Consider the following 15,350-nt stretch of genomic DNA (forward strand, 5'->3'; position numbering starts at 1 on the left):
ATCTCAGGAGAAGCCGCAGAAACTGGGGCAGGTAGTGAGGAGACGAGTAGGGATAGGATAGAATCTATTTAGCATTCTAATGAAGAGCAGCTCCAACTCTATTTGGAGCATCTTCTCCCTTTCCCAACATGGTGACTAGATTCAGTCTATTAAGTGACTATATGTAGAACCATTTTAATAATATGCTCTTTACAAAGCATTTTATACTCATGTACTTTTAAGGCCAAATTGCTGCCCATCTTCTTCTGTCTTCTCTAAACCTTCCAGCAACTAGGATTGATAACCAAACTGCCTATTACCTTCTGAAGACTTCCATGCCTTCCACAGGTCCTCCACACTGATGAGCTTATCCTCACCATGGAAGGTGCTGTGTTTCACTGTCGGGTCATGGTAATTGAGGTCTTCCCTCAGGAACTGCAAGGGAAAAGCACACAAGTCACAAGGGTACCTAGGAGCCAGCCCACTGAGATCTCTCCACGCAGGCCATCTAACTTTCCACAGCACATTCCATCCACCCAATGTACAAGTGTGTCACATCACTCTTCTGTCCTTCCATGTGCATATGTCCTAGCTGCCAACTAGACTGCCTCTTCTTCTTTGTTGTATTTTTCACTTGAAAAAAAAGAATAAGAAAGTCCTTCCTCATATTTTTTAAATTATGGAAAGATAATAAATGATTGTTAACTGGAATTCAATAAGCTAGAAGAAGGAAGAAGCATAGGGAAAAAGAATTAACAATTTTTTGATCACTTGTTTATATACTAAGCAGTATTCCAAGAACTTCCACAATATTTTCTCATCTAATCCTTACAACCAATGAATCATTACACCTATTTTACAAATGAGAACAGCATCACTCTAAGATAATGCAACTTGCCCCAAATCACATTAAATTTAGAGAGATTTAATTACTTGCTATGATGTTTTTAAAATATGTCCACAATTCTATGATAATCCTCCCACAAAAGGTGAATTCCTCTCCCCCTGAATATAGGCTGACATCTGTGACTCAACTTCCAACCAAGAGAATATGGCAGCAGCGATGTCAAGTGGCTTCCAAGAGTAGGTTAGAAAAGGCAATACAGATTCTCCCTGGTCCTCTCTGTTTTGGGACACATGCCTTGACAGCCCAGAGCCAACATACATGAAGCCTGGCTATCCAAAAGCCACCATTCTGGGGAGATCATATGGAAAAACTATGTAGAAATATAGACAGGTGTCTGAGCAGCCCCAGCTGTTTGTCTCCCCAGCCCAAGAATCAGACAGGTGAGTGACTGAGACCTCAGGTGATTCCAGCCCCCAGCTTTTGAGTCACTGCATCTGATGCCAACTGGACAGAGATGAGCTTTCCCTGCTGAGCGATGCCCAGATTGCAGATAAATAACAAAATAAATGTTGCTGTTTGAAGCCACTGAGTTTTGGGGAAGTTTGTTACACAGCATTAGGTAACTCAAACATTTGCTCAAGTGATGAATTTCTATTCCACCCCAAGATATCTGACTTTATAGTCCAAAATTTTCCCCAGCACTGTATATGTTGTCCTTTAAATTCCTAGTATTTCTTTTAATAATATACACCCTTATAAGAAAGAAGGAAAGCAAAAACAAATCAAAACTTTCAGAAATTTAACTGGTAATTAACTTCACAGATACTCATTCAGCCAGATTCTCAACCTCATCAGTATGTATAAGATTGAACACTGATCACGGCTTTCCCTAGAGCCTCAAACATCAAAGAAATATGCAATTCTGATCACTGTGTTTTTAAAACATAGTTTAGCAGAATTTTCAGGAACTCTCTCTTATCCATCTTTTCTCACCCTTGGGGTCCAGAAAAGGGTCTGACTTGGTATAACATCAGTAAATGTTACTGACTAAACAAACAGACGACTGACAGCATGGACCCACAATCAAGAGGTGATTTCCTCCCCCTAGGTTTTGTGGATATTGAAACATCTGAGTCTTAATGACTTAGGAGAGAAGTTTGAAGGGAGTTCACACTGGAGCACTCTCAACTGAGTCAGAGTATAGCCTGCTGGGCATGAGGAACTTGGCAGTGTCCACAACTATAACATAGCACTGTCCAATACAACTTTCTGCAATAATGGAAATGTTCAAATATCTGTCCTGTCCAAACAGTCCCCACTAGGCACATGTGGCTACTGGGCACTCATAATGTGGCTAGTGTGGCAAAATTTTTAAAAAATAAAATAAAAGCAAAAAACAAAAACAAAAAAAACCCCTGAGATTTACAAAAANAGATTTAAAAAAAAAATAATGCAGCGCTAAATGACCACCTGTGGCTAATGGTTACTTATCTATTGGGGTGCAGCTCTAATCCATTCTTCTACCTGTGGTTTGGGTGTGGCCTGGCTACACTTCCAAAGGGGTTGGAGTGGTATTAGGAAGTCAAGACCTCTGGTGAGATTAGGAGGTAAAAGCAGAGCTCACCTGCACAGGCTGGACAGCCCTTCGTGCCCTCCAGCCATAACTAAATTAAACTGACACCAAAGGTTAGTTTCCCCAGCTCCCCAACCTCTCATTTGTAATTGTGAGAAAATTTATTTTTTAATAAGGACTACATGGGTGACATGGTAAAGAGCCCAGAACAAAGAGATTGTGGGGTTTTTTAAATTTTTAAAAAAAATTTTTGAGAATTAGAGAGAGACAGTATGAGCAGGGGAGTCAGAGAGAGAGACACACACAGAATGTGAAACAGGCTCCAGGCTCTGAGCTAGCTGTCAGCACAGAGCCCAACACGGGGCTCGAACCTACCAACCATGAGATCATGACCTGAGCCGAAGTCAGACGCTTAACTGACTGAGCCACCCAGGCGTCCCCAAAGAGATTTTGTTGATTCTTAGAAAAACTAAACTAATTAAAGTATTTTTTTTTTATTTTTAAAGTCATTCTTTTAAGCCATCTGACCTTTGATATGCTGTAAGTTGTGCATTTTAACAATTTTTTGCAAGTTGCCACACTGTTATCACAGCCCTATTCATTGAATTATCTTTTATTCATTTTGAAAAATGCTATTTATTAATAATTAAGTCTTTACACATGGTTGAGTATATTTCTAGGCTCTGCATTCTTCTGTACTAAATGATATTTCTTTTTTTTTAACTGTTTTTTTCAGTCTATTTATTTTATTTTTGAGAGAGAGTGAGAGAGAGAGTAAGTGCCATGCATGTGCACAGGTGGGGGAGGGGCAAAGAGAGAGACAGGGAGGCATAGAATCCAAAGCAATCCAGGCTCTGAGCTGTCAGTGTAGAGACCAACTCGGGGCTCAATCCCACCAACTGTGAGATCATGATCTGAGCTGAAGTTGGACACTTAACTGACTGAGTCACTCAGGCACCCCGATATTTCTATTTTTGTGCTAGCCCTTGACTGTTTTATTATGCTTTTTATTTTATTTTGTACTTTAATAGTAATTTCTAATGCTGGGACCCCTTCTTTCCCATGGCTCTTATGTTTCAGAATATTTCTTGTCAGTCTCAGTTGTTTGTTTTTCAAAATTAATTTTAGAACAATTCTGTTAACTTATTAAGACTCTGATTGGTCTCTTGGGGCGCCTGGGTGGCTTAGTCGGTTAGGCGTCCGACTTTCGCTTAGGTCATGATCTCGCAGTTCGTGGGTTCGAGCCCCCCATCGGGCTCTGTGCTGACTGCCAGCTCAGAGCCTGGAGCCTGTTTCAGTCTGTGACTCCCTCTCTCCCTGACCCTCCCCTGCTCATGCTGTCTCTCTCTCTCTCCTAGAAATAAATAAAACATTAAAAAAAAAAAAAAAAGAATCTGATTGCTCTCACTGGAGGTCTAAGTGATGAGATCACTAGGCCTTAAACAACAGACACTGGGACATCTCAGGGGGGACACAGTCACAAGTAGTCAGACAGCCAGTCTGGGGACAGAAATTCATTAATTCACTTGGTCAACAAACATAAAATTTCTAAGTACCAGGCATAGTTCCAGGCACTAGAAATGCAGTGAGGAGTAAACAAAACAGATACAGATCTTTATCCTCACTGAGCTAATATCCTCTTTGGGTAAGAGAAACAGTAATTCCTATAAAGCAGGAAAGAGGAATAGGGAATACCATGAGCAGTGGTATTGGTGGTTTGTCATTTCAGAGGAGTCAAGGAAGGTTTCAGTAAGGAGGTAACTTAAGCATGTACCTGAAGGAGATGTTGGAGAAAGGCAAGCAGAATAACTAGGACAAGAGTGTCCCAAGAATAGCGAATGGCAAATGCAAAGGCCCTGAGGTGAGAACATGCTCAGTATGTTCAAGGAACAGCGAGGAGGCCAGTGTGACTGAAGAGAAATCAGACAGGTGGTGACTAGCGGGAGATGAACTCACGAAGAATCAGGGGTCCAGATCATAAACACCCTATAGGCCATTATATGGGCATGGACTTCGACTCTGAGAGGGGAGCTGTTGGGGACTTTGAACAGAGATTGATTGCTCCAAATGCTGTGCTGGAGAGCAGACTATAGGAAGACAAGGGCAGGGAAATCAGTCAGGTGGCTACTGCAAAAATCTAGCTTGAAATGAGGTAGTAACGTGGGTGTAATGAAAAGTTGTCAGATTTCACAAATATTTTAAAGAAATCAAATCTGTAATCCTCAAATCACAGATACTGGTGTATCTGTGTTGGTCCTCCAAGGCTCTAAACCAGACCCTCTTAATCTAAAACTACAGAAACACACATCATGCGCATGCCTTAGGAGCAGAAATGTCAAAATCTCCAGGGAAGGGGATTTTCTGCCATTCCCAGCTAATTCTAGAAACCCCCTGATGACATGTACCAGCTGTTTACTGGGAACCAATAAGAAATAGACTGCTTTTTATAGCCAAGTCTGATCACCGAGGTATATGGAGAACAGAGAAGCTCATGGGAAGAAATATAAAGAGGATATGCAGGTACAGGGCTCACGTACAGGCTCTACTGGTGCCACAAACCGTGCAATGAAGGAATGGGGTCAGAAAACTAGACCTGCAAGAAGATGGTACCAAATGAGGGCTATATGCTGACAGAAGTTCTGCCTGAAGGAAGGGCCTGATATTGAGCGGAACAATCAGGCCTCAAGAGTAGGAAACGCAGGGACGCCTGAGTGGCTCAGTTGGTTAAGCATCTGACTCTTCATTTTGGCTCAGGTCATGATCCCACAGTCATGGGATTGAGCCCGGAGTCAGGCTCCACACTGAGCATGGAGCCTGCTTAATGCTTTCTCTCTCTCTTCCTCTGCCTCTCTCCTACTCCCATGCACACTCTCTAAAACAAGTAGAAAAGAGTGGGTAAGGCAGTATACTATAAACAGAAAGAGTTCACAACCTATAGAAACAGACCCTTACTTCCTGTGTGACTTTTGGGCAAGCAATTTAGCCTGTCTGAGCATGTTTCCCGCTCAGAACGAGTGAGGCCTAGGCCTCCCTCTCATCTGAATGTGATAAGGAATAAATGAGACATGCTTGCAGAAGTCACAAGCTGCCTTTACACCTATCTTTTAGTGGCCCACAGAGTATTTTCTAAATTGATCCTATATTTAAAAATCAATTTCAAACCAAGAAAGTTTGGCATTTCAGGCTATCTTTAAAAAAACAACAACAAAAAACCCTAAAGATCTAGAAACACTGAGTTCCTAGATCTTAAGGGCTAAGGGACTGCAATTTGACTGGAAGGGAAATGGTGGCTTAGGGATCTGTCATAAACTGGTGTCCGCACGGCAAGCACATCATTTTCATGTAGGCTGGCCATTACAAATTAAATGCAATATTTGATAAAGATGTTTTTATTCACATTTTACTTAAAGCTAAGAAAGAAACCAATTGTCCACATCAAAGGACATTATGTACAGGTTGTAATTTGGGGCAGTTTGGAGACGGGAGAGTTGGTGCTGAGAGAGGTCATGAGGGCCTTAACCCCCACCCCCAGGGCACCACTCCTGGGTTTGCACACTGACCTGGCAACAATGTGCCAGAGCTGAGCATCAGCTGCCCCATTCTGAAGAGGCATGTGCTCTCTGGTCTGAGAGCAGAGAGCTTGTGATTCCTGATGCACACAAAAGCACTCTGTAAGTTGTAGAGCACAACTTGAATGTTAGTTGTTATCACTGGCAGGCGGGTGAGATAAGGATACGCAAAGTCAGAGAAAAAGCTTCCTCGTCAAAGGTGACTCTTCTGTGCTGTGTGTACCCTTACCAGTGTTATTACATGTCTATCCCCCTGCCAAACCATATATGCTTTGATGAAGGTCTCAGTTATCCAGCCATAAACACAGCAAGCAGGAATACTGTACTAAACTAAAACTCTGACGTCCACTGCACTTGAGGTAGGCTCTGCCACAGATTACTCTCTACACTGCCCCACATCCAGCTAATAGCAGAAGTCTGGTTTAAAACGAAGTTTAAGAGCAACAAAAAGCAAAAACAAAACAAAACCAAAGAGGTAACTTTTGGTTCCCACAACAAAGATTTACTATTTCTGACTTGGAACAAGCAGCTCTTCTCTCATGCAGGTCTAAGAAGGCTCCTTATGAGTCTGATCTTAGCATGGGGAATGCGGCACTGGCCAGAGCTGCAGCTGAGCAGCAATCTGAAGAGCAGGGAGCAGCTGTCACTAGGTATATTTAGCTCTATGAGCTCAGAAAAGTGATCTCTTTGGCGGTGGCACAAAGAATGCAACCCCATCCCTACCCCAAGTGAAGCAGGAGCGAAGAGATGCAGTGAGAGTGGACAGGAGGGGAAACATCTCTGCAAAATTCTCAACAAAACAGACCCAGCCAGCTTCATCAGTGAGTAGAAGTCACTAATGTAAAGCCAGAAGCAAAGCAATGCATCTCTGGGCGCAGGGGTCCGGGCAGGACTCCTGGGTATTTCTTTAGAATCAATTACTCCTTCCTCCTATTTCCAACTTTGTTTTCGACTGCTCACCTTCCCCATCTCCCAGACCAAACCACACCACTCCACTCCTGCTCACCACCCCACCACACACACAATATTTAGAACCCACAAGACCACATGTCCCAAATCTAAGATGCTTCCCAACTCTCATTCACCTCTTCAACGTCTACCAAGGACCCACATTTTAGCTACAACAGCTCTAAGTGCCATTTGTACAAGGTGCTGGGACTTGAATGTCTCATAGGCAAGGTATCTGTCCCCAGTGAGATCAGAAGCTATTACTGAGGGCAGGGAGCGGACAGTCATTTCTCACTCACCTTTGTACATCTAGTCTCACTTCTGCCAGTCCATCCACCATATTAGTCACCAGAATGACCTTTGTAAAGTACAAATCCGTAAAGTATACCAACTTTAAAACTACTTAAAATTTTAACTTAAAAACTACTTAAAATTTCATGGCTCCTATTACCTACAGAATAAAGCCTTAGCTTCTTGGCCTCACATTCAAGGCTTTTTACAATCTGGTCATAGACTAACTTCTCAGGCAGCCTCCTGGCCATTGTTCCTCCTTACCAGGCACGTATACTCCAGACAAGGAGTCAAGAAACTATGGCCACAGACCAAATCCAGCTTCCTGCTTCTTTTTATAAATAAAGCTTTATTGAAACATAGCTACAGTCATTTGTTTATGTACTGCCTGTAGCTGTTTTCATGTTACAAAGGCAGAGTTGAGTTGTTGTGATAGACTCTGTATGGCCAACGAAGTCTAATATATTGACTAGATGGCCCTTTATAGAAAATGTTTGCCAAGATTTGCTCTAGATATATCAAGCCACTTCAGGCTCCTTAAACAAACCATGCTCATTATAACTCTAAGCCTTTATACAAGGTCTCCATTTAAAATGTTTTCTCCCGAATTCAATCAACGTACAGAAATCGGTTGCATTTCTATACACCAACAATGAAGCAACAGAAAGAGAAATCAAGAAACTGATCCCATTCACAATTGCACAAAAAAACATAAAATACCTCGGAATAAACCTAACCAAGGATACAAGAGATCTGTATGATGAAAANTTTTAAATAAAAAATAAAAAATAAAATGTTTTCTCCCTGTCTTTATCTGCTAAAGGAAAAGTCACTGCCTCTGTGCAGTTTTCCAGACCTCTCCCAACCAAGTTAATTGCCCTACTCTCTTTGTTCTCTTAGTTCTCAGGGTATAAATCTATGGCAGTATTTATCCCATTACACTATAATTACTATTTAATTACCCTCCCACTTGCTATCCCTAAGCAACTCAAATATAGAAACTATATTTTATTTGTCATTTATTTCTAACCAATGTCTTACACATTCTCTGGAACACCTAAATGAATAATTAATTTAGCTTCATAAGCCTACATCCAAGCATGTGGCCTGGCACACAGCAGGGTATTTGGCTATTAAATAAGTGAATGAGGAGCATCTGGCTGGCTCAGTCAAAAGAGCATGAGACTCTTGGTCTTGGGGTTGTGAGTTTGAGCCCCACGTTGGGTGTAGAGATTACTTAAAAATAAAATCTTGGGGCACTTGGGTGTCTTAATTGGTTAAGCATCAAACTTTGGCTCAGGTCATGATCTCACAGTTCATGGGTTCGAGCCCCACATTGGGCTCTGTGCTGACAGCTCAGAGCCTAGAGCCTGCTTTGGATCCTGTGTCTCCTTCTCTCTCTGCCCCTCCCCAACTCATGCTCTTTCTCTCTCAAAAATAAATAAACATTTAAAAATAAGGAAATAAATAAATCAAATCTTTATGGGCACCTGGGGGGGGCTCAGTCAGTTAAGCGTCTGAATCTTGGTTTTGGCTCAGGTCATGATCTTGTGGTTTGTGGGTTCAAGCCCTATGTCAGGCTCTGTGGCTTACAGCATGAAGTCTGCTTGCGTTTTTCTCTCTCGCTCCCTCTCTCTCTGCCCTCCCCTGCTTGCACTGTCTCCATCTCTCTCAAAATAAATAAACTTTAAAAAATAAAATAAAAACTTAAAAAAAGTAAGTGAATGAATGTCTTTCCCCCCTACAACACCCAGTAGGGTCCTTAGCTTACCATAACTAGTCAATGTGTCTTATGTCCCCTAAACAAAAGAAAGAAAAAGGTCCCCAAATTGTCAACTAACCTAAAATAAAGATATTCAGCTAGGGGCCAGAGGATTACTCACATTGGCTTGGACTGAGTGTAGGATGATGGTTCAGAACTTGATTCCAGAACCAGGCTTGCTGGGTTTTGAATCCCATTTCTATCACTACTTCCAGTGTTATCACGTACATTATTTGTAAAATAGGGATAACAGTAGTACAAAACTTCATAATACCCTCATGTTAAAGGTATTACAAATGAATTAATTTGAAATCAGAACAGTGCCTGGCACAAAATATGCTCTCCTACATATGAATATATTTAATATATTGTAAGAAGAATGTAAAGATACTAAGAATGAACAATTCCAGAGCCCACTGTTACAGTGATGCTGATTTCTCATATGTAATGGAGATCCAAGGAGGAGGTAAAAGATAGATATTTCCTAAGTGCTTGCTTTATAAAGGCTGAATGCCAAGAGATCAGCAATTAAGATAATTGAGACACAACACTTGTAATCTACTGACTTTGAAGCTCTTTTCTGTCCTACTCTATGATTCTTATTTTGAAAGAATTAACTCCGGGGGTGCCTGCGTGGCTCAGTTGGTTGGGCAGCCGACTTCATCTCAGGTCATGATCTCGTGGTCTGTGGGTTCGAGCCCCACGTTGGGCTCTGTGCTGACAGCTCAGAGCCTGGAGTCTGCTTCGAATTCTAGGATTTCCTCTCTCTCTGCCCTTTCCCCGCTCAAGCTCTGTATCTCTGTTTCAAAAATAAAATAAACATTTAAAAAAAGAGAGAGAGAGAAAGAAAGAATTAACTCCGATTAAAATTAAAATTTCACAACCATATGCAAGACCCTACCTGCCTTCTTTGCCACATCAACTGCCACTTCCTGCCATCTTTAGTGATAACAAGTTACTCAAAATTCTCTGAAAGTACCAAGCTCTTCACCAGTTTAATGTCTTTGCATATGTTACTTTCTTACTTAAACACTCTCCTTCTTCTCCCAGTTGTTCCAGTCATCTCTCCGGAACCAAATTACATGTCAGCAACTCTGTGTGTGGGTATAACTAACAGGACTTCCTCTTCTGAGACTCCATCAGAGCATGCATTCATCCCACTGTAGTATTCTCATCTGTTGACATATCCTTACCTATATCCACCACGAGAGGAACTTCTTCCAAGGAAGCAATGATGTCTTTCCTTTTACTCCTGTATATCCAGCACTCAGCACCCAACACATATGCAGATACAGAGAATCCCTCTGAGTTTGAGTCTTTGTCATGTAATCATCATTTTTGATGTCCTCAGATCATGACACTGGACACATGACAGAGATCAAATCCTAAAGATAGCATCTCAGGTTGTATCCTTCTAGGTACCTGGCCACAATGCAAAGACTGGGAGACTCAGACATCTCTTGTCTTGCAAACTTTTGGGACCAAAATATACAAGCTAGCCAAGGACTACTGGCTGGGGAATCTTTGTCTTATAAAAGGAGGACAGAAATAGGTCACTAATTTAAAAATATTTCCCCAGAGAAAAGGGATCATCCTCTTAATTGGGGTCAATACTGCCATATTTTCAGAAAATGAATACACAGCACTGGACAGAATACATTACGGGTAAGGATGTTTTTGAAAATTGATGAATTAGAGGGGACTTCTGGCTTGACAGTATGAGAAGCTCCATGGACCCCACTATCCAGTGAAATGGTGAAAATTATTTTTTTAAAGCACCATTTAAAGTCTCTGGAAATAGTCTTAGAGTATTCAGTAAATGAAGAAACATTTGCTCAAGATTATTTACTAAAACTCAGTAAGAACTGTGAGAGTCTATAGTACCTGAATTAGCATCTGTTCCCTCTCTCCCTCCCCACTTGCAAACTGGTAAAATAGGAACTACACTCCAGACGTGCAGCCAAGAAAAGGGCTCTCTGTTCCCTAGGCTCTCAGCTGGAGGCTATCTGCCTGAGAGAAGGCAAGATATCAGCATATTTCATCCTGCCTCCAGTTACCTGTTGCTAAGGCTATGTTCTAGGTGAATCCAACTAAGTGGGCCTCCCTTCTTCCACCCAGGCCCACTCATGAAGCAGGGACTTGACCTTGGATGTAGAGTCACTGAGGATGCTGGAGTCCTGATTGCTATTGCCCTGGCTTATAAAACAGCAATTATCCTCTGGGAGAGGCAAGCCATGCCAGCCTGAAGCTACTGCTACACCTCCACTGAGTGCTCAGCTCCTAATGTGGGGGTATCACTCAAAGAGAAGCACATCATTATCCCCACCTCCAGCTCTAGAATCATGGCTTAAGAGATTTTGCCTGGGTGGGGAGCAGACATTACAAAGAATTTCAAACTGCTTCCTAAAGGAAATTATTTTATTTGCAACAGAATGTGAAGGAGTTCAAGACCAAGGGCATTCTCAAACACAGTGAAAGTTGTGGTAAAAAGGCATTTGGGAGGAGACTGGTGGATTATTAGAGATAGAAGCTAACTCTGGCTGGAGAATTTGCTGGTGAGAACTAGGGAAATTGCTAGAAGAGCCCTCCTGGGATAAGAACAAATTTCAAACACTTCTCTCAGGAACAATCCTTTCAGAGGAGCCCCAATATGATTGGATCAGTCTGTGGAGCAAATGTATGCCCCCGGACATTGTTGAAAACAATGCAGTAATCAGATGGCAACTAAAGGAACAGTACTTAACAGCTGAATGTGGCCAGGGAAAGAGAGTCAATGAGAGCCCTGCCCACATCCCTGTCATCTAAAAGAGACCAGGGCCAAATCTGAAGTTTTACCCTCCAAGGAGTAACATGAGAGGCTTCACACAATATGGGGGAGTTGGGGGTGGGGGTGGGAATAGACCACTAAAATGATCCTGCCAGTCATCAAATAAATAAGTGAATAATAAGGCCTGGAGGTGTTTGGACGAGTACACAGAGTTGCTTCAATATATCACAGAAACATCCAGTTTCCAACAAAAATATATAAGACATACAAAGTAATAGGCAAGTATGACACCAGAAAAACAGAAGAAAGGAAACTGTGAGAGCAACCAAATTTCAGATTTAACAGAAAAAGACTTCAAAGTAGCCATTATAAACATGTTCAAATACTAAAGGAATGTGTGATGACAGTGTTACATCAAATAAAGAATATCAATAAATATAAGTTACAAAAGAGAACCAAACGGATATTGTGAGGTTGAAAAGTCCAATAACTAAAATGAAAATTTCAGGAGAGGGGCTCAACAGGAGATGTGAACCAGCAAAAGACTGAAATAGAAAACTTGAAGAGAGATTGAAAGAGATTATATAATTCAAAAAACAGAAAAAAGGAATGAAGAAAAATGAATCATCTCAGAGAAATGTGGCACTCCATTAAGCTCATATGCATAATGAAGGAATCAAAAGGAGACAATAAGGAGAAAGGAGCAGAAAAAAATTCAAAGAAATGATGGCTGGACAATTCCAAGCTTTATTGAAAAACATTATTCTATCCATCCAGAAAGCTCAACAAACTCAAAGAGGACAGGATAAATGCAAAGAGATCCACAGGCACATCATAGAAAATACTGAAAGCCAAAGGCAAGAAGAAAATCTTGAAAGCAACAAGACAAAGGTGATCTGTCACATACAACGAAAGCTCAATAAAATGAACAGCTATCTTCTCATCAAAAACAATAGATGCCAAAGGCAGTGGTATGACATGTTCAAAGTGCTGAAAGAAAGAACTATCAATCAAGAATCTTATACCTAGCAAAACTATCTTTCAAAGGTGGAGGCCAAATAAAGTCACTTCCAGATAAACAATCTCTGAGAAAATTCATTGTTAGCTGACATACCTTAGAAAAAAATTCTAAAGGAAGTTCTCAAGTCTAGTAAATAACCCCAGATAGTATCATGATTTCAGTTTGTGAGTTCAAGCTCCATGCTACCAGCATGGAGCCTGCTTGAGATGCTTTCTCTCTGCCCCTCACTCACTCACATTTGCACACGTGTGTTCTCTCTCTCTCAAAAATAAATAAAACTTTAAAAAAAATTTTTTTAACTTAAAAATAAATAAATAAAACTAAAAAGAAGTGATACGCAATGAGGACCTGTGCCAGAACTGGGGTAGAGTCAACAGAATTCATTATTAAATAAGGTGGTCTGGGAAAGGTCTCATTAATAAGGAGAAGTATGAGAAAAGAAAAATATTTGGGAATAGAAGGAAATTATCAAAGTGGGTACCTGGGGAGCTGCCTGAGTGGCTCAGTTGTTAAGCATCCAACTCTTGGTTTTGGCTCAGGTCATGGTCTCGGGGTTTCGTGGGTTTGAGCCCCATGGTGGGCTCTGTGCTGGAAGCACAGAGCTTGCTTGGGATTCGCTCTCTTCTCTCTCTCTCCCCCTCCCCTACTCATGCTGTCTCTGTCTCTCTCAAGTAAATAAATAAACCTTATAAGAAAAAAAGTGGGTATCTGGAAGAAGAGTATCCCAGGCAGAGATAAGAGCTAGAACCAAGGCCCAAAGACAGAAACAATAAGGAGTGGGTACAGAACAGCACAGAATGTGACTGGAGTGAAAGACCAAGGCAGACAAATGAAGATCCATAATCTATAAGGAGATCACAATGAAAGTTGTGGCCAGATCACAAAGGGCCTTACTGACTCTTGTAGTAACATTGGCTTTCACACTAAATGAAAAATGAAGCTATTACAGGATTTTGAACATAAGAGTGAAATAATCTGGTCTACATTTCTTCTGTGAAGCTCTGTGGCTACTACACTGAAAACAGACTATAGACATGGTGGTCTCTTAAGAGGTTATTGAGTCTCAGTGCCTGTAGGGGGGTAGTGGTGAGAAATAATTAGATATGGGAGATGTTTTAAAGGTAGAACCCAATGGACTTATCAGTGGATGTGGAGTGTGAGAGGAAATATGGATGATTCAGAGTATTTTGGGCCAAGGCAACTGAAACAATTGAGTTGCCTTCATTTGAAATGAGGAAGGCTGTGAGTAGAGCAGGTCTTAGATGAGGTGATATTTAGAATCCAGTTTGGGGCATGTTAAGCCTCAGATGCCTTTAAAATTCTTAGAAGAAAACACAAGGGTAAATCTCTATGATGTTGGATCTGACAATGCATTCTTAGATAGACATCAAAAGCCTGAGCATCAACAAATATAAATAAATAAACTGGATGTCATCAAAATTAAAAACTTATGTGCTTCGGAGGTCACCATCAAGAAAGTGGAAGGTCAGGGTGCTTGGGTGACTCAGTCAGTTAAGCATCTGACTTCAGCTCAGGTCATGACCTCACGGTTCGTGGGTTCGAGCCCTGCNAGAAGGTCAACCTCCAGACTGGGAGAAAATTTTGCAAATGATGTATCTGATAAGGGACTTGTATACATCTGGGATATATAAAGAACTTTAACAACTCAATAGTTAAAAGACAAATGGCCCAGGTAAAAAGTGGGCAAAGGATAGGAATAAAACATTTCTCCAAAGAAGATATACAAATGGTCAATAACCACATGAAAAGATGTTTGACGGGGCGCCTGGGTGGTTTGGTCGGTCAAGCGTCTGACTTTCGCTTAGGTCATGATCTCGCGGTTCCTGGGTTCGAGCCCCGCGTCGGGCTCTGTGCTGACTGCCAGCTCAGAGCCTGGAGCCTGTTTCAGAGTCTGTGACTCCCTCTCTCTCTGACCCTCCCCTGCTCATGCTGTCTCTCTCTCTCTCTCTCTCCTAGAAATAAATAAAACATTAAAAAAAAAAGAAAAGATGTTTGACATCATTAATCATGCATATCAAAGCCATAATGAAATATTATTTCACATCCACAAGAATGGCTGTAATTAAAAAATCATCCAATAACAAGTGCTGGTGAGGATATGGGGAAATTGAAATGCTCATACACTGCTGGCATGAATGTAAAATGGTTCAGCCCCTTTGGAAAGCAGTCTAGCAGTTCCTCAGACAGGTAAACACAAAGTCACCATATGACCCAGTAATTACACTCCCAGGTATATACCCAAGAGAAATAAAAACCTATGTCCATAAAAACTTGTACATGTCTATAGCAGCATTTTTCATAACAACCAAAAGGTAAAAACATACTAAATGTCCATCAGCTGATGAGGGAAAAAGCAAAATGTAGTGTGCCCATACAATAGAATATTTTTCAGCCATAAAAAAGAATAAAGATCTGACATGTACTACAACGTGGATGAACCTTGAAAACTTCACTCTAGGTGAATGAAATAAGCCAGTCACAAAGGACCGCTTGTTATGTGATTTCATTTGTAGGAAATGTCCAGTATAAGCAAATCTATAAATACAGAAAGTAGATTAGTAGTGGCTTAGGG

The 15,350-nt window shown here is 41.2% G+C and overlaps 1 protein-coding gene across 1 annotated transcript in view; it reads right to left on the reverse strand.

Moving 5' to 3' along the window:
• The window catches only part of STIM1 (stromal interaction molecule 1), a 172,332-nt gene that overhangs the window by 40,491 nt on the left and 116,491 nt on the right, over positions 1-15,350 (reverse strand). The window contains exon 3 of the mRNA XM_077762266.1: positions 300-414. Within this exon, the coding sequence (XP_077618392.1) occupies positions 300-414 (115 nt within the window). The remainder of the gene's footprint in view (positions 1-299; positions 415-15,350) is intronic.

The sequence above is a fragment of the Crocuta crocuta genome, unplaced genomic scaffold (assembly GCF_008692635.1).
Source record: "Crocuta crocuta isolate KB4526 unplaced genomic scaffold, BGI_CrCroc_1.0 scaffold306, whole genome shotgun sequence".
Classification (NCBI taxonomy): Eukaryota; Metazoa; Chordata; class Mammalia; order Carnivora; family Hyaenidae; genus Crocuta; species Crocuta crocuta.